An 18,975-nucleotide genomic window follows, 5' to 3' on the forward strand; every position below is an offset into this window, starting at 1 on the left:
TATATATATATATATATATAAAGGTGGATACATACAAATGAATAATAAATAATGTTCCCTTAGAAAGAAATAGAGAGGATCAGTAGTTAGCGTAATGGCTATGTTGCTGGACTCCCACTTAGTCAACCGCAGTTCGAGTCCTGGACCCGGTGGCTTAAACTCACGCTGGGAGCATGTGCATGCATGCCCAAGATCCCGAGTAGAGAACAGAGTAGAAGGGATTGCAGCGTGGCCATCCCCCCCCGGGGGGGTGATTTCTCGCTTTCTGTCTCTTTGTCTCTCTCTCTCTGTCTGACAAGAGCACGTGCTCTATAGCAAAAACCTCTCCGACAAAAAAGGAATAGAAAAATATGCCCACCAAATATTAAGATTAAGACATTAGTACCAACTCTTATAGACATTTCAGATAAAGGAGAAGAGAAGAAGGGAACACTTCCAAACTCATTTCCTGAGTCTAGTTATTATCTTCATAACAAAATTGAAGGCAAATAAAGATGATGTAAGAAAAGAAAGGTAAAGATCATATCGCTTTTTGAATATAAATAAAAAAGTTTAAAAAATTAAATAAAATCCGGTGACAAAGAAAAATATTTTTATAACATGACAAAGTCAGATTTTTGCCTAAGAATGATAAAAATGAAAGAGTAATTTAATATATGAAGATCATATTAATAAGAAAAAGGGAAAACTTATGTGATTATCTTAATAGCTACAGAAAACCTATTTCAAAAAATCCAGCACTCCTTCATTATAAAAGTTCTCAACAAATTATATATTTAAAAAAATAAAAACTTCCTCATTATGATAAAAAGCATCATACAAATATCCTATTAACAGTGTCAGACTGAGAACTATTCCCCTAAACTTGGGAACAATGCAATGATGTCCACTTTTAACATTTCTATTCAATATTGTACAGCATATTCTAGACTACTTGATAGTCTTACACACACACACACACACTCACCACACAAATGTGACAGAAGGATATACAAATTATAAAGAAAGAAATAAAACTATCTTTAGTTGCAGATGACATAATCCCATGCAGAAAATCCTAAATAAAACAAAAACTAACTAACTAACTAGTAATTGAGCTTATACAGGTTGTAGGATACAAGAGAGTACATAAGTCATATGTATTTCTATATACCAATAATAAAATTGTAAAAAGAATATTAATAAAACAATTTAATTTACAATAACACCAATAAAAGTCTAGGGATGAATTTAGCACATTAAATTCAAGACTTTAATTAAAAATTATATAATACTGTTAAGAGAAATGAAATAACATTCAAAGAAATTAGGGACTGGCAGTTAGTGTAATGGCTATGTCGTTGGACTCCCATTTAGTAGACCACAGTTCAAGTACTATACCTGGTGGCTTAAATTCATGCCAGGTGCATGCGCGTGCGTGCCCAAGATCCCGAGAGGAGAATGGAGAAGAAGGGATTGCGGCATGGCCATACCCTCTGGGGGGGTGATTTCTCACTTTCTGTCTCTGTCTCTCTCTCTCTGTCTTTCTGGAGAGCGCACGTGCCCTATAGCAAAAAAAAAAAAAAAAAAAAAAAAAGGAAAAGAAAAAGAAAGAAATTAAGCTACAGTGAATTGACCAGAAATCCTCATCAGTTTTCTAGCACTATTTTGTGTAGAAATTGAATAGCTCATATAAAGATTTACATGGAATGGAAAAGAATCAACAGAATAGCCAAAATAAGTTTACAGGTAAAAAAGGAAAATTGTATCATAGCCAGAATTCAAAACTTACTACATAGTTATAAGTATCTGGACAGTGTATTGTTGCTGTGGAAAGTTATATAGACCAGTAGGACAGAGTTAAAAGACTAGAAATCAACTCGTGTTGATAATTAGATAATTAGCCAATTTTCTCTTCTTCGTTTTTTTATTTTTCCCCTGAGAGGTTTTGTGCCATAGGGCATGTGTCCTTGCCCTAAGGGGCATGGCCATGCTATAATCTCTTCCTCCATTCTCCTCCTGAGATCTTGTACACACACATAGACAGCATGAGTTTCAAGCCACCAGGTCTGAGAATAGAACTGGGGATGGCCATGTGAGAGTCCAGCAACATAACCACTACACCAGCTGCTGGTCCCAATAATTAGCCAATATTCAACAATAGTGGAAAAGCCATTAAATAAGGATAATCTTTTATTAAACAATGTATTGGGGCAATTACATATTTATAAACAAAAAAATAAACAAACTCAATTCATTATCCCATCCCCTACAGAAAAAGTACCTTAAATGGATCCAAGATAAAAATGTAAGAGGGAAAATAAAACCTATGAAAACATTTTTATGATTTTATGGTAAGCAAAAAAAAAAAAAGAAAAGAAAAAGAAACTGAAAGCATGATAATAAATGGAGAAAAAATGATAAGTTGGACTAATCAAAGAAAAGCATAGATAAATTGGACTTAATCAAAACCTTTGCTATTTAAAAGTCATCAAATGAAAAACTGAAAAAATATGGAGAAAGTACTTTAAAGGCATATTCATATTCATATATATATTCCTATATCATAGTGAACTTGCATCCATAATTTATAAAGAACCCAATCAAAGAATACACTAAAAATATAAGAAAATAGATTACATAATTTAAAAGTAATTAAAAGATTTAAATAGATATTTCATTTGACAAGATACATAAATTGTTATTTATCTTGAATGTTTTTTTTTTTTTCACAAGAGAGAAAGGGGTGGGGACCCCCGATACAGTCCTTACACCATGCTTGACCCCCAGTCTCAGCCAGTTCAGATTACAGACACGTGCTCTAGAAGCAAACTCGGTACCCTCTTGTGAAGGTTCAGGTATATTTCTGCTGTGCCAACAGCTGACCCCCAAACGAATTCTTTTTTGGGAAATAGCACTGTCTTAAAATTGGACTGTGGTGATGTTAATGCTAACATTTGCAAAAGTTACTTAATTGTCGTTATGCAATGAGTGAGGTCTATAATATGAAACTTACATTGTAATAAATCTGCTGAAGAAAAAGATTCCATGAACTCTGGAAACTCTTTCATAGTGTTCTGCTACATAATCATGTTCATGTTTTCTTTCTTTCTTTTCCTTCCTTCCTTCTGTGATCCTTTAAGGTCCATCCTGTGAAGAGTTAATGAAACCTTGTGTTTCTCATTCTTGTTGGAAAGTGGGAATTTGCCAAAATACCAGCTTGGCTTATATTAGTGAGTGCCCAGAAGTATTTCTCAGTCAAAACTGGGAAACTGATGTCAAGGAATGTTCAACACCACATCAGAACTGCTCGGGCAGCATCAACATAACAAATGTAAGTGTAAACCTTACTTACAAGGGAGTAGTTTTGAAATATTTTTCATCATTACCAGGCAACTGAAAAGTGAAAATAAATTTCTTATTAAGATCCAATTTTCAAACTCAGGAAAATCAGAAAATCTGCTTTCTTTGTTTATTTTAATTTACCCACTTAAATAAAAATTCCAATTTTGAAAACATCTCAAATTCATCTTTTTCTCTTCCTTCAGTATTCGCCCCTGGGAATAATGCCATTGTGTACACTTTTATTGTTCAGTGTCTGTAATATAGTTGTAGTTAGAAAATGTCTGAGGGCACATGCACTCGCCAGGGAGGTAGGGAGAAACAGAGAGTCAAAAAGCAAGAAATTACCCCATGGTGGGGGGGGAGGGGGAGGATGACCACACTGCAGTCATTTCTCCTCCATTCTCTTCTCACACACATACACACACACACACAGTAGGAGTTTTAAGTCGCTGCATCTGGGACTTGAACCACGGTCAACTCTGTGGGAATTCAGCAATGCAGCCATTACATCATCTGCTAGTCCCAAAGGGTTTCTTATTCACATGTTAGTTTTTAATGTTGGCTTTTAGCTGGGTTCTCAGATGAACTATTGGACAGATCCTAAACATGACTTCTCCATGTGGTCTGGACTTCATCAGAGCATGTTGCTGTGGTTCCAAGAGCAAGCATTTCAAGATAGATAGACACTGTCTGGCCATTTAGCACAGCCTTGGATGTCACATGGCCACATGGCATCCCTTTCACCATGATCATGAGCTTGTTTCCATTCAAAAGGGAGACCTTATTGTCCCCAAATCTCAATGAGAGGAGTGCTAATTTCCCATCATAGTATGAGTGTGTGAGATGGGAGATACTGTATTATTGAGACATTTTTGCAATCTGGAGTGTTCCACGTTGCTGCACAGAGGACCTCTTTTGCATGTTTAAGAAAATAGTTCTCACACTTCTCCAGGTATAACTATTCATTGTCTTTGAAATATCCAAAAACTTTCGTAAAACAATGTTAATCTTTCCTAGGATGTTATGTGCACCTATTCATCAATATTTATAATCGTGCTTTGTAAGAGAACTCAATCATCACATCAGATATGTCCTTGGATGAATAACGCCACAGGCACATGTATGAAATGTGAAAAAGAAAATTTCAGGTATAACTAATTTCCTAAATTTATTTTAATATAAAACATTATTTTTTAAATGTGGACAAAAAATAAATGTTTAGTGGATAAACTTAATATTCATTTAATGACATGTAGTAATTAATTTCAAGTTAAAATAGAAACCTTTTGTATCTTTTGAGTTAATTATTCTGGTATTGGTTTTAAGTATATATTTGAGAGACTCTCACACAGTTTGGATGTTTTAAGATAATTGAGTAATATTTGATGGTCTAGAGAAATGTAAACCTCACAGTACTATTTTTACTATATACACAAGATGTTCAACTATTTTGAAAGTGGAAAATAATCATATATTTCTATGATTTACAGACCTCAGCTGATAGTTTTTAGTTAGGCAGCCTTTTAGGACATAGTGCTTTTTAAAGTAGGAATTTGCTAAAAATTGCTTATTTTATAGATGACAGAAGTGACCTAGATCTCTGGGCATATCATTTTAGTCCTTTTTAAATAGCTTTATAGATATTTCCTCACACCATTAAGAAATACAATTTGTACTCTTCACACTTGCTTGACTTTTATCTGGCTGGTTAAAGTAAGTTCTGCTAGGCATTATTGAAGGATAGTAAATAGCCTCAAAATTGTAGATTATTAGCAAAGGTAGAAAATTAAAAGCTAGGATTCAAGATAGACTTAAAGCACACCAAAAAGAAACATAGAACACACACATATCATGGATGTATGATGAACAATATTTTCACCAATTTTGAAAGAATCCAAATTTAAAATATAAAAATAGTACAAACTTTAAATCTGGCTTTTTCAAAAAAAAAATTGAAGAGAATTATCACCATTATATCAAGATCTTGGAAGATTTACCCTATCCAGTCAAATTTGTGCATGTATTTAATCTTGTATTCATTTACTATAAATCCAGTTGTTATCCTATTAAACATATTTACTTTTTAGTTTAGAACTATTAGTTTTGGGGACCAGCAGATGGCATAATGGTTAAATCACTGAACTCCCACGTAGTTGGCACACTTTGAATCCTGGATCCATCTGCTTAAACCTCGTACCAGGCATGTATGCATGCATCACCACAAACCCAACAGGAGAGTAGATTTCGGTGTAGCTATCCCTCATGGGCGGTGATTTCTCACTCTCTATCTCTTTCTCTCTGTCTCTCCAGTGAGTGCACATGCCCTATAGCAAAGATCTCTCTCTCAAAAAAAAAAAGAATATTAGTATTAGTTCTGTGTTTCATAGGTTAGCATATTAGTGACTCTTCTTAAAAAGATGATCAGCATTTAAAAATATGGACAGCATTATATATATGGATAAATACACATTCATATATAATTATTGATTTTCTTTTTCTTTTACCAACTATACAGCTCTTACTGATTCTTATTGTTGACATTTTTTTCTGGTTGTCTAGAAGATTTTAATTTAAAAGTAATCAAGAGAAAAGCTATGTAACTAGCAACATTGTTACTATTTCTGTTATGATGAATTAATAGATTTAATTTTAAAGAAGTTTCATCTGAAATGTTTTGTTAGAATATTTTGGTCATGGTAGATATTATAGAAATTCAAGTGAAGTTTTTCTAGGAAGGATGAAATGTATCAAATTGGTGAGTAATTGTAACAACTTTGAAGTAGACTGGCTCATGAAATTGATATAAGCCACAATATATACTCTGATTATTTACGTTCTTTACAAATTTGGAATATATGTTGTCTTCCCAAACTCAATTTTAAAAATTGCCCTTTCTTTGGTAAATTAGACCTATGATTAATAGAGGGTAAAATAAAAGGAAAGTTGGGGCCAGCCTGTGGCATGATGGTTAAGCAACCATCCCACATGGCCTACTGTGGTTCAAGTCTCTGACCTGGTAGCTTCAGAAAGATGGCCAGCATGTGTTTGTGTATCCCCAAAATCTTGAAAGGGGAGGAAACAGAGAAAGGGTCATAGCTTCCCCATAAGGGAGGCTTTCTCACTGTCTCTGTCTCACAGTCTCTTCTTAGCTAACTCTGCCTTTCTGAAAGCATCTCTAAAAAAAAAAGGAAATTGATAATGTTAATTCAGGTATAATACTAGAGATATAACCAATGTAAATTAATAAAGAATGAAGTTGGAGCATGGTAGATGAGTAGCTTTGAAATATCTTTTTTATTTTCTCATAGATGATTACAAAAATATAAGAGCAAATGTCTAAAACATTGACTTAAATGGTTTAATGTTAATAGTTTATTGGTACGTTACTTAGAGGTACGTTTTTCTAGATCAGTGATTCTAAATCTTTAACTCAATTAAAATTTTCTGGATAGTTGGTTGTAGCAGAAATAGTTGTTCCTTGTTGGCCCTAGTGTTTTTATTTCAGTATCTGTGGTGGGGACTGCAATTATACACTTTCAACAAATTCTCAAGTGATTTTAATATTGGTACTCTTGAGAACACACCTTGAGAATTTTTGAGAAAATTCTCATAAATATTTTTTCTAGTTGATCTACCCATTTCCACCCAAATTCTTTCTCTTTTCTTCTGCATTTGACAGGAAAAAAAAAAAAAAAGATAGTGTTGGACGAAGGATCCAAATGAAGAAAGAAGAATAGAGTGATGCTATCAGCTCCCCTGTTTGAACGCAGGGTCTAGATTTAAATTCTCATGGTTACCTGAGAGGGAAACTTTAAACAAAATTACTTCCTTTAGCACAGAGTGAGACACAAAGTGTGAGAATGTATTTGGTACTTAGTGACTAAACATAACACAATGTTAGAAAGTAGTTGATCTTTGCCGGCTCCTATAAACCTATAGTTCCCTAGCCACCTAGAAGGCTGAACACTGTATGCATCTATGAACAATTGACTTACATGTTTTACTTTTATAAGACGCTGGTCACAAGTGAAATCTGATGTAAAGTAGAATAGGATAATTAATGCCTTAGAGGCCTCAACCAAAATACAACTTTGGTGATTTTCTGAAATGACTGAGAAATATTTTTGTTGATGACATCAATACTTCAGCTAATAGTTTGAAAATGGGATTTGTGAGTTATCATAACAGCAGAAAATGAAAGAAATAATTTGAAAAACTACTTGAAAAGTTTTTCTTAATAATCTAATAATCTATGTAAATCAGCTAAAGTTCTGCCAAAAAAAAAAAAACAAAACAGATAATTTTCTTAAATAATTTAGGAGATTTGGATGAACAGACTAATGGCCATGTGCAGGGGAAAGGGGAATCAACAATGAATGATTGATCGTTCCGGGTTTAGAAACAGCGAAGAGCTACTTCCCTTCCCTAAGCTAAAGATGTAAGATAGGGGAGCAGTTAATAGGAGCCAAAGGAGAACTGTGACTGTGGTTTAAACAATGAACTACGGGTGCATGTAGATGAATACAGTTACTTTGAAATTACAGCCTGGAGTGAGGGAGCAAAGGGAATAAATACCTGTCCTTACTCTTCGCTCTCCTTTTGTCTTTCTGCTGCTGCTGCATATTAGTAGGATCCTTCAATAGCCACTGGTCAGCATCCCAAATGCAAGATGGATGTGGCTGAAAACCCATTGTATAGAACCCAAAGAAAAGTGCAAGAGATTAAGATAATGCAAGTCATAAGACCCTAAAGAGAAATATACTGAGAGAAAAAGAAGAAACCAGTGACACTAGAGTGGCTGGAAAGCAGAACAGATGATGTTTTCAGAGTCTGAGATGGGTTGGTCTATCTACCAACTGGCTCCTGTGATGCAAAATTCTAAATATATCTCTAAGAGTCAGTAGTGACTCTGAATAGAATTATAGTATGATACAAGAAGTCTTCCCAAATATAATAGTCTTCATGATTCCCATATATTCCAGGACCCAAAAGCTGCACACATATGTGACCATAAAAGTAGTCCATTCTCACAAGTTGGCAGGGGGCAGACAATGACATTACTCTGAAGGAATATTGTTGTATAGAAACTCTAGCACTCACACTTAACATGGAAGTCAGAGAACAAGAAGTAGAGAATTCTCCCTGCCTATGTGCTTGGCGTGTCTTACAAGTCACCAAGTCTAGGTCTCCATCTGCACAGTTGGCTTTGTGGGATCTAGCCACTTAACTTCTTTGTCATCTATTGGCCCTAGAAATTCTGTTTATTTTTTACTTTGAGAGAAATTTTTGCTATTGGGTGTGTGCACTTGCCAGAGAGACAGAAAGTGATAAATCAGCCCCCCTCGGTGGAATGGCCATGCCACGATCCGTTCTCCTTCAGTTTCCCCCCAGAATTTTGGGCATGCAAATATATATGCCCAGTGTATTTCAAGCCTCCAGGTCTGTAACTTCAACCACAGTCGACCATGTAGGACTCCAGCAACCTAACCACTACACCACCTGCTGGTCCCAGCCCTAGAAATTCTGAAGCAAAAGGACACAGTCAAACTCTACAATGACATCAAAATACTGTTTTGGACCATGTAACGGACTACTGGAGATCATCCTGTAACCATCAGGAAATTTGGCAAGGGGACAGAGCAAAAATACAAATAAATAAAGATCTGAGATTATTAAAAAGAGAGAGCTAGATCCATGATTAAATTCTGCATGAATCAAGGACTACCTCTAGACAGTTCTGTAATGTAGGCCAAGACCTTCCCTTAATAGTTTATCCATTTGAGTTGAAATTATGCTATTTAAAGATAAAAATAAATAAATGTATTACACTGGATTTCCTTGTAAACAACTTATTTCATTTGATCACTTTTATCTTTCTTTTTTATTTTAGGTTTTGCCATAGGGAGTGTGTAGTTGACAGGGAGAGACAGAGAGATACCAAGGGAAAATGAGAAATCACCCCCCAGGGAGATGGCCACAGCATAGTCCTATCGCCTCCATTCTTTTCCTGGCATTTTGGACATGCATTGCATATGTGCCTCGCATTATTTTTCAAGCTGCTAGCTCCTAACTCAAACCACAGTTCACCATACAGGAATCCAGCACCTTATCTGCCAAGCCACATGATGGCCGCTCACTCATCTTTTTTGAAGCAGGCCCTAGAAATTCTGAAGCAAAAGGACACAGTCAAACTCTACAATGACATCAAAATACTGTTTTGGACCATGTAACGGACTACTGGAGATCATCCTGTAACCATCAGGAAATTTGGCAAGGGGACAGAGCAAAAATACAAATAAATAAAGATCTGAGATTATTAAAAAGAGAGAGCTAGATCCATGATTAAATTCTGCATGAATCAAGGACTACCTCTAGACAGTTCTGTAATGTAGGCCAAGACCTTCCCTTAATAGTTTATCCATTTGAGTTGAAATTATGCTATTTAAAGATAAAAATAAATAAATGTATTACACTGGATTTCCTTGTAAACAACTTATTTCATTTGATCACTTTTATCTTTCTTTTTTATTTTAGGTTTTGCCATAGGGAGTGTGTAGTTGACAGGGAGAGACAGAGAGATACCAAGGGAAAATGAGAAATCACCCCCCAGGGAGATGGCCACAGCATAGTACTATCGCCTCCATTCTTTTCCTGGCATTTTGGACATGTATTGCATATGTGCCTCGCATTATTTTTCAAGCTGCTAGCTCCTAACTCAAACCACAGTTCACCATACAGGAATCCAGCACCTTATCTGCCAAGCCACATGATGGCCCCTCAATCATATTTTTTAAATAATAAATCTTTTTTTTTTATATAGTAGTTGCATTGTTCATTTAATTAGTTATTTTGACATATGTATAGCCAAAACAAACAAAAGATTCCTGCTACATGGTTGACTACTTGATACACAATCATTTTTAATTACTTTGAAAGTCTACTCTGCTGTAAGATACTTAAGAGAGTGACCATGTCTTATTTCTGTATCTTTAGACTTTACTATGTTACACATGAAATATTTTCCAAATAATTTATTCAATTTAATTTATTGATAATAAGAATTTTGGATTTTACTAGTTGAGATGGAAGAGGTCTTGACTCTAGATGTGACATAAAATGACCAATTTGATCATTTATTAAGTGAGTATTTATTGAATACCTACTTTTTCAGCTCCTTCCTCCTATAATCACAATGTTTTGTACAGCAGGAGGAAAAAGAAAACACAAAAACTGGCAAAAGCTCTTCAAAATCTTACTTGCATTCTCGGGAACCAGCAGTTAGCATAATGGCTATATCGCTGGACTCTCACGTAGTCGACTGCAGTTCGCGTCTCGGACCCGGTGGCTTAAATCTCACACCCCGGGTGCATGTGCCTGCGTGCCCAAGATCCCGAGAGGAGAATGGAGGAGAAGGGATTGCTGTGTGACCATCCCCCCTGGGGGATGATTTCTCGCTTTCTGTCTCTATGTTTCTCTCTGTCTGTCTGGCTAGCACACGCGCCCTATAGAGAAAACCTCTCCAAAAAAAAAAAAAAAGGCGCCCGCGACCTCTAGAGAAAACCTCCCCAAAAAAAAAAAAAAAAATCTTACTTGCATTCTAGTAGGTAGGTGTAGTTTTAAAGACTCTCTCTCACTTCTTTTGGAATAGACTGCTGCTGTGTGATCCCAGGGGAGGAAACAGTGGGGCTAGCTAGCAAGCTTCTATGTGGTACAAGATGGTGGAAACTGCCACATCCACCACGGTGAGTTGTGAGGTTGGTAATGAAGGATCAGATCGGGAATGTATTTTTAAGAAAGATTCAGTGTTTTGGTGGAGGACTGAATGTGAGGCCAGAGATAAAAATAAATCAAAGGTTACACTGAGGTTATTTGCTCAGAAAAGTTAAAAACAGTTAGAAAGTTTAAAAAAAAATCTAAATGGTGTTTTAAAGCCATTTCTCAATGGAAGAAACTGTAGAAAGAGAAACGTGATTTGGAGAAATGGGAAAGAAGTCAATTTTGGATATGTTACATGAGGCACAAAAATATAGCCAAATGGAATACAGAGGTAGATCCTATATTTCCATTTTATAGGAGACTGGGCTACATATATACATCTGGAAGCCAGTGACATAGATGTAGCATTTAAAAACAGGGAACTGGGGACCATCAGGTAGAACAGTGGTTAGGAGCTGGATTTCTGCACGGCCGACCTTGGTTCAAGTCCCTAACTCAGCAGTTTGAAAAATCACTTCAGGCATGAGTGCATGCATGCCCAAAATTCTGAGAGAAGAATGGAGGAGAAGGGCTTATGGCATGGTCATCCTCCCTCTCTCTGTGTCTCTCTCTCACAAGCATGAGCCCTATAGGAAAAAAAAAAATGAATAAGATTACCTTAGAGTGTACCTAGATAGCAAAGAAGAGGTTTCAAACTCAGACCTTTGACACTTTTAAGTTAAAGTGAGTGAAGGTATTGGAATTTGAGACTAAAATGTAGGTATGAGTTACTAAGAAAAACGTATAGAGGATGATTAGAGAAATTATGAATGTTTCAAGAATATTAAAACAACACTAACAACACTAGGGTGTCCAAAAATACAAGAGTGGTCTAGTTAGAGAAAAGTTGGAATTGATCTTGACAATTAGAAATAATGATTTCCTTGAAAAGAGCAGTTTGAAAGAATAGTGGGAATAAAACTGATTAGAACTGGTTCGTGAGTGAATAGGAGGAAAGAAATTGGCTTTTCTTGTACGGGGTAGCAGTAATATAAAGTAATTGACTGGCAGCTGAAGGAAGTTCAAAGTAGGTCATTTTTAAACGATAGTAGAGATGGGATGGGATATAGTGCACAAGCAGGGGAGCTGGCTTAGAAGGGCTGGCAGATGTTAAATCAAATGTAATAGAAAGAAAATTGGATTATTTGTACCACATAACTTGCTTCGAATATGTGGTTGTTTTATTATTTGGAAAGTGTCTTCTGATTGCTTTATTCCTCAAGTGAAATAAAAATCAAAGTGGGATATAAAAGTGCGAGAGAGAGATCCACATGAGTGCAAAGAAAACATTATTGATAAGTATTTCCTTAAAATTAGTGAACATGAAAATAAGGTCAGTCTAGAAACCTGAAACCTTGTATTTTATTCACATGTTTGTATAAATTAGCCTGGGTGTTGAGTTTAATAAGGTCGGTCTTGACTAGGCTATAACAAGGGAGGGACCGAGCAACTGAGGTGAGGGTATATGCAAGAGGTGAGTACAGAAATGGACTATGTAATCTAATTCAGGTAAACAGGGAAGTGAGGATATGATGGGGATGACAGGCACTGAAGAATAGGTAGAGTTGAAAAAAATTATGACATAAATTATGCTTTTTTAGAGAAAAAAAGAGGACTAGAGGAGTAAGCTAGAAAGAGAAGTGAGGTTATAAAAGAAATATGTGATAGTTAAAATGGAGATAATGGAATTTAAGATTATGGAGGGAATATAGTTATATATGATGATAGCACAAAGAATACTAAAGTGGGAGTATTGCAAAGTGAGGGTGGAGATTCAGATCTTTGCGTTAAGATAGTCCATCCTCTGAGAAGCTAGTGTTATAAATGAATCAGCTCTCTGGATATTAAAATATCTAAGTGAGACACTTATGCCATCTCCATGTCTTTTATACTGTGATGAAATGTGGTTAATACATATCGGTATTAATGTATGTATATTGATGTATTCCTATATAATGAATAATATACCATCTGGTAGATTATTCAGCCATAAAAATGAAGATGATCTTGCTATTTGTGACAACATGGATGAACTTAGCATTATCCTAGATGAAATAATACATATAAGGGCAAATGCTGATGCTATCATTTAAATGAGGAACCTAAAAAGGTTAAACTCAGAGGCTGGCAGGTGGTGTGGTGGTTAAGGTGCTGGAGTTCCATGTGGTCAAGTGTGGTTTGACTCCCAGACCTGGTGGCTTGCTTTCTCAGTATCTATCTCTGTCTCTATCTCTCTTTCCTAATCTCTCTCTGATCAAATTAAAATACAATGACAATAAATAAAGTGAAAATAAATAATTCTTTTTGAAAAGTTAAACTCCTACAAATAGAGTGTAGAATAGTGGTATTTGAAGGGGCAGGGGATATGGAAATGTTTGTCAAGAGTAAACATTTTCAGTTATAAGATGATAAACTTTAGGGATCTCTATCATACACTTAGAATTTACTCATATAACACATCTTAACTATTCTCACTATGTCAGGTGACAGATATATTAACTAACTTGATTATACTAATCACTATATATTTTTTTCACAATCACATTGGACACTTTAAATTTAATTTAAATTTTAATAGTCTTATACCTCAATAAAAGTGGAAAAATAGCCAAGTAAGATTGGAATTGTATATGACAATGACATGAGATGGGTGGGTGTGGATTGTTAAAGGATTTCAATGAGAGGAAATGCTTAGGATGACAAGAAGAAGATATGTGTAGCATGATTTGATGATACTATCTTCAAATAATTAAGTTATTTATTTATTATTTTAAAGAAGAATGAGACATGGGACCAGCAGGTGGTGTGATGGTTAAGGCAGTGGCTGACCATCATTTGAGTACCGGACCTGATGGTTTGCTTTCTCACTTTCTCTCTCTCTCTCTCTCTCTCTCTCTGGTCAAGTTAAAATAAAAATGAATGAGAACATAAAATTAAGAATAAATAAATATTTTTTTAAAAAGAAGAAGAATGATACAAAGATTGGAGGTCATAATGAGTAAAACTATTATGACATACACACAATATCCAGATCCCGAAGTGTGAGGGTGGAGGGGAGTATAGTCACCACTTGATGGTTTACAAAGAAAAGAGAATCCTAAGCGAAGAAATGAAAGATTAGTACAAGGGTGCTGGGGGCAGGGGGAGTGAAGATACACAGGGTGAGGAATGGCTTGGAGCCTCTGGCTTATTGTATCTGAAGTAAGTGACTTCAAGGGGATAAAAGAAGATCATAGCTGAGCAACTGTGAGTGTTAACATTCACTAGCAGTAAGGGGTCTTAACAGGGGCTCAGAGCTCAGTGGACAGCCTTTGGACACTTCTCCAAAGGCAGTGCCACCATGCAGGTGTCCGTGTGTCCCACTCTATTTGCACAGGGGCAGTGTCCAGGACATTGCAGGACAGCTCCAGTAAAGCTTTTTAGGATCCCTGATTATCTAGCAGATGGAGGTACAGGAGTTGTGAAAGAAAGAGCTTTATGGATCTGACAATGCTGAGTTTTGAGTTCCAAACTATTCAATAGAGTAGGAAATGTTTGTACCCAACGACTACATGCCAGCTTTGAGGACTCTTATGAACCGCACTATGATATTGTCATTCTTCTCTATCTCTTCCTCTCTCTCTACTCTCTTTTTCTCTCTCTCTCCCACACATATGCATATACACACTTTTATCTAATACTTAATAAAAGAATGATTCTAATTATATATATCTTTCTTTTTTTGGAGAGGTTTTTGCTATAGGGCGCATGCACTTGCCAGAAAGACAGAAAGAGACAGAGAGACAGAAAGTGAGAAATCATCCCCCACGGGGGGTGACCATGCCGCAATCCCTTCTCCTCCCTTCTCCTCTCGGGATCTTGGGCACGCACGCACACGCGCCTGGCATGAGTTTAAGCCGCTGGGTCCAGGACTCGAACTGTGATTGACTACATGGGAGTCCAGCGACATAGCCATTACGCTGTTAGTCCCTGGAAATAATTATTTAAGAGATGCCTCACCAGAGAGACAGAGAGTGACAGAGACAGAAGGTAAGAAATCATCTCCCACGGGGAATGGCCACACAGCGATCCCTTCTCCTCTATCCTCCTTTCAGGATTTTGGGCCATAGACATGCATGCATGGTATTAGTTTCAAGCCATTGGGTCTGGTACTAGAACCATGGTATACTACGTGGGAGTCCAGCATCTTAACCACTACTTCACCTCTGGCCCTCAGGAAATAAAGTTTAATAAAACTGACTGTTGTCTTTCTCATTCATTTTTTCCAGTCTGAAAGTCAATTGTTTATCACAACTTATTGAAAATCACCTTTATAAAAGTCACCATAAACTAGATATTAGAAAAATATACTGTCTTCAAAATCTTATGAAATTTAGAAATTTTGTGATATATAAATTTATGCTTTCTAAGCCACTTATTTTCTCCACTTAAATTCAAAGCTATTTCATGGGATAATGGTATTCATTTTCTTAGCTTATCGTTTCTCTGTGCTTACAGCTCGCAATTATTTTAACTCACACTGCTTAAGTGTCAATTCAATGTATTAAGAAACCTTTTTTAAAAAAAAAATTTGCTCTAAAGTCAGCTTCAGTATTTCATTAGGCTTGTGATAAGTCTCACCATGTCAGCCATGGGTAGAGGTAGGATTTTCAGTTTATGTTACAAGTACAGCTAATTAAGCATGCACTGTGACTTTGAAATAGAACACTGTATCCACAGAAATGCACAGGTCAACATATTTTCTTTCAACATGTAACAAGTTACATTTTCAAATTAATTTTGATAAATGTTTTAAACTAGAAATCACATATTTGAATTAGGAGTTAATGAATTAATTGACTGTTTTCACTAATCACTCAGTAATTTTTAGCTGACAGGAAACTCCAATCTTTCGGAGTTAATTATATCAAAAGTTAGGCTGCTACATGTTTCTTTGCTTGAAATCAACAGTCACATTTACAGTGCTAATTTTCTCTTTTGTATAAATCATTTTGAAATTTTACATCAAAAAAGTTTGTTAAAGTTTATAGTCTTTTTAACTTCTGATTCTTGTTATACTATATTAAAATTTAAAACATCTGAGGCATTATTAACATTTCTTTTTCATCAAGAGTATCCTAAACTACTATCAATATAATTCTACGTTTTTAGAGATTTTTGTAAATGACAGAAGTCATGTGATCTGGCTAAGTACCTCATTTCCAGTGTGTCCTCAGGGCCAGCAGGGGGCGTGGGGTTTCCCATATGACCAACAGCAGTTTGGGCTCACACCTGGCGCCTTGCTTTCTCACTTACTCTCTTTCTCTTTGTCCCTTTTTGGTGAGTTGATATGCCCTATGGCAAATAAGAAAATTATAACAAAATTAAATAAATGATTTTTAAAAATAAAAATAAAAACATACGTTCTCATCAGTATACTTTTCTTCATTAATCCTATATGTATTAATTTCTCTATAAAGAATAATCATGGCTAAAGGTAATATACACACACGCACATGTACATAAAGGTTGAATTAGTAACATTTAATGTCTAAGGCTTCCAGGACATACTTGATCAAAGAAATCTAGACCTTCTAATGTTCTATATATAACCTTCAATATTTCTTTCTCCACTCTCTCTTTTATTTATTTATTTTTTTAAGATGATTTGTGCACTCACCAGAGCAAGCGACAGAGAGGAAAGGGAAAAAGGGCTGGCAATCCTTCCCGGTAGAATATGTTCATTCTGCGATACTTCATCCTTCATTTCTCCACCCAGATGGGATTTTTAGGCATAGTTTCCTATGTATTTCAAGCCTCTGGGTTTAGGTTTTAAACTGTGACATCAGCCATGTGGCACACATTGTCTTAACTGCCAGGTCTGGAAGCTATCCCCATTACTCTATATTATTATCATTTTCAATTTGACTAGAAAAAGAAAGAGAGAAAAGTGAAAATGAGAAAGTAAACCTCTGTCGGCCATGTGGGAGTCCAGCATCTTTAAACACCACGCCATCTGCTAGCCCCAGCTTTTATTTCTTTATTCCCAGTTCTCTTCCACCGTGCCCTCTGGATCTAATTTTGTCAGCAGCACATACTCCACTATGCACAATATCCTTTTTTATACCATTCTCTCTCTAACTCTGTCTCTCTCTTCCTGTGGCTCTTTTCAAGTATCTTCTCTTCTCTAGTTCCTGCTCATCTTCCACTAAATGTTTTCACATCCGGCTTGCTCACCTTTTTTTTAATCATTACTATGGTCATATATCTTGATGACTTCAATATCCATCTAGGACATCTCCCTTCCTTGGTTGGTTAACAATCCTTTGGCAGTTTTTTGTTTTTTGTTTTGTTTTGTTTTGTTTACAAAGTTTACTCTTCTTCCTCACCTCAGTTAATCTCCCATGATTATATCCTATAGTTTATCATGACCTGTATTTGCACATAACAATGCCTTACTTTAAATGTTCCCACTTCATGTATTCAATCTTTCTCATCCACATGCTCTAATGAAGAAATATTGTTTATTTTGTTTATTTGTTTACCACCAATGGGAACCTCCAGTCATATAACTATTGGTTCTCCTCTGTCATTATCAACTGTGTGTCTTCATTTTCCATCTTAAAGGCATGCTTTTAAGTATGCTTTCAAATTGTCTCTCTCTCTTTTTCTATGTTTAATTGATCTGTAAAATTCAAACCCATTTAATTCTATAATCTACTTTTCTATTCTTTCATATATATCTACTACAGCAACTCATATTTACTATAGTTCAAAAATAATGATTTATTTTTGAACTTCAAACAAGTCCACTTTTGTGCAAATAATTGTTTTAGACTTTTGTTTCATTTCTCTTTTTTTAAAGAATTATTTTATTTAACTATTTATTTATTTATTTATTTTAATTTGACAACAGAAAGATAAAGAGAGACAGAAAGTGAGAACACAAGCCACCACATCCAGGACTCGAACTACAGCTGGCCATGTGGGAGTCCAGTGCCCTTGACCACCGCACCACCTGTTGGTCTCTGATTTCCTTGATTCCAAATGCACTTTTTGTCCATCAGCAAATCAAAAAACTGTCTCGTATTTACCATGGATATGAACATTTTTATCATTATAAAGGTTACATAATGAGGACAGAAGATAGCATAGTGGTTTAAGGTGCTGGACTCCCACATGGCCAACCGTGGTTCAAGTCCTGGACCCCAGCGGTTGGAAACTCAGCTGGGTGTGTGTGCACATGTGTGCCCAAAGCCCAGGGAGGAGTATAAAGAAGAAGAGATTGTGATGTGTTCATCCCTCTGGGGGGTGATATCTTGCTTTCTGTCTCTTTCTCTCCAGTGAGCGTATGTACACTGTGGAAAAATCTCCCTCCAATAAATAAATAAATAAATAAATAAATAAATAAATAAATCAAAGGTTACAAATTCTCATCTGGAACAGTTCAATAGCCTCCAGTTTTACCGCCTTTCGACTTATCATTCAGGTATATGTAGAAGAGTGAATGAAGGCTTATTTAAAAATCTGGTATTGGCACCAGCAGTTAGTGTAATGGCTATGTCGCTGGACTCCCACGTAGTCGACCGTGGTTTGGGTCCCAGACCCAGTGGCTTTAACTCACGCCGGGTGCGTGTGCGTGCATGCCCAAGATCCCGAGAGGAGAATGGAGAAGAAGGGATTGCGGCATGGCCATCCCCTCTGGGGGGTAATTTCTCGCTTTCTGTCTTTCTATCTCTCTCTCTCTCTCTGTCTGGCGAGCGCACGTGCCCTATAGCAAAAACCTCTCAAAAAAAAAAAATGAAAAAAATTCTGGTTTTATGATACATATTTGAATGAGGTAAGAGCACATGGCAACTATCTAAGGGAAGAGTGTTAATGACAAAGGGAGTACCCAATGTAAAATGCCTGGTCTTT

The 18,975-nt window shown here is 36.0% G+C and overlaps 1 protein-coding gene across 1 annotated transcript in view; it reads left to right on the top strand.

Annotated features, from left to right (window-relative positions):
* EYS (EGF-like photoreceptor maintenance factor) overlaps positions 1-18,975 on the top strand; it is a gene marked incomplete at its 3' end in the record, with an annotated part of 294,002 nt that overhangs the window by 207,464 nt on the left and 67,563 nt on the right. The window contains 2 exon segments of the mRNA XM_014591537.2: positions 3,123-3,313; positions 4,342-4,472. Coding sequence (XP_014447023.2) covers positions 3,123-3,313; positions 4,342-4,472 — 322 coding nt within the window.

Source organism: Tupaia chinensis, unplaced genomic scaffold (assembly GCF_000334495.1).
Source record: "Tupaia chinensis unplaced genomic scaffold, TupChi_1.0 Scaffold000595_1, whole genome shotgun sequence".
NCBI classification, from domain to species: Eukaryota; Metazoa; Chordata; class Mammalia; order Scandentia; family Tupaiidae; genus Tupaia; species Tupaia belangeri.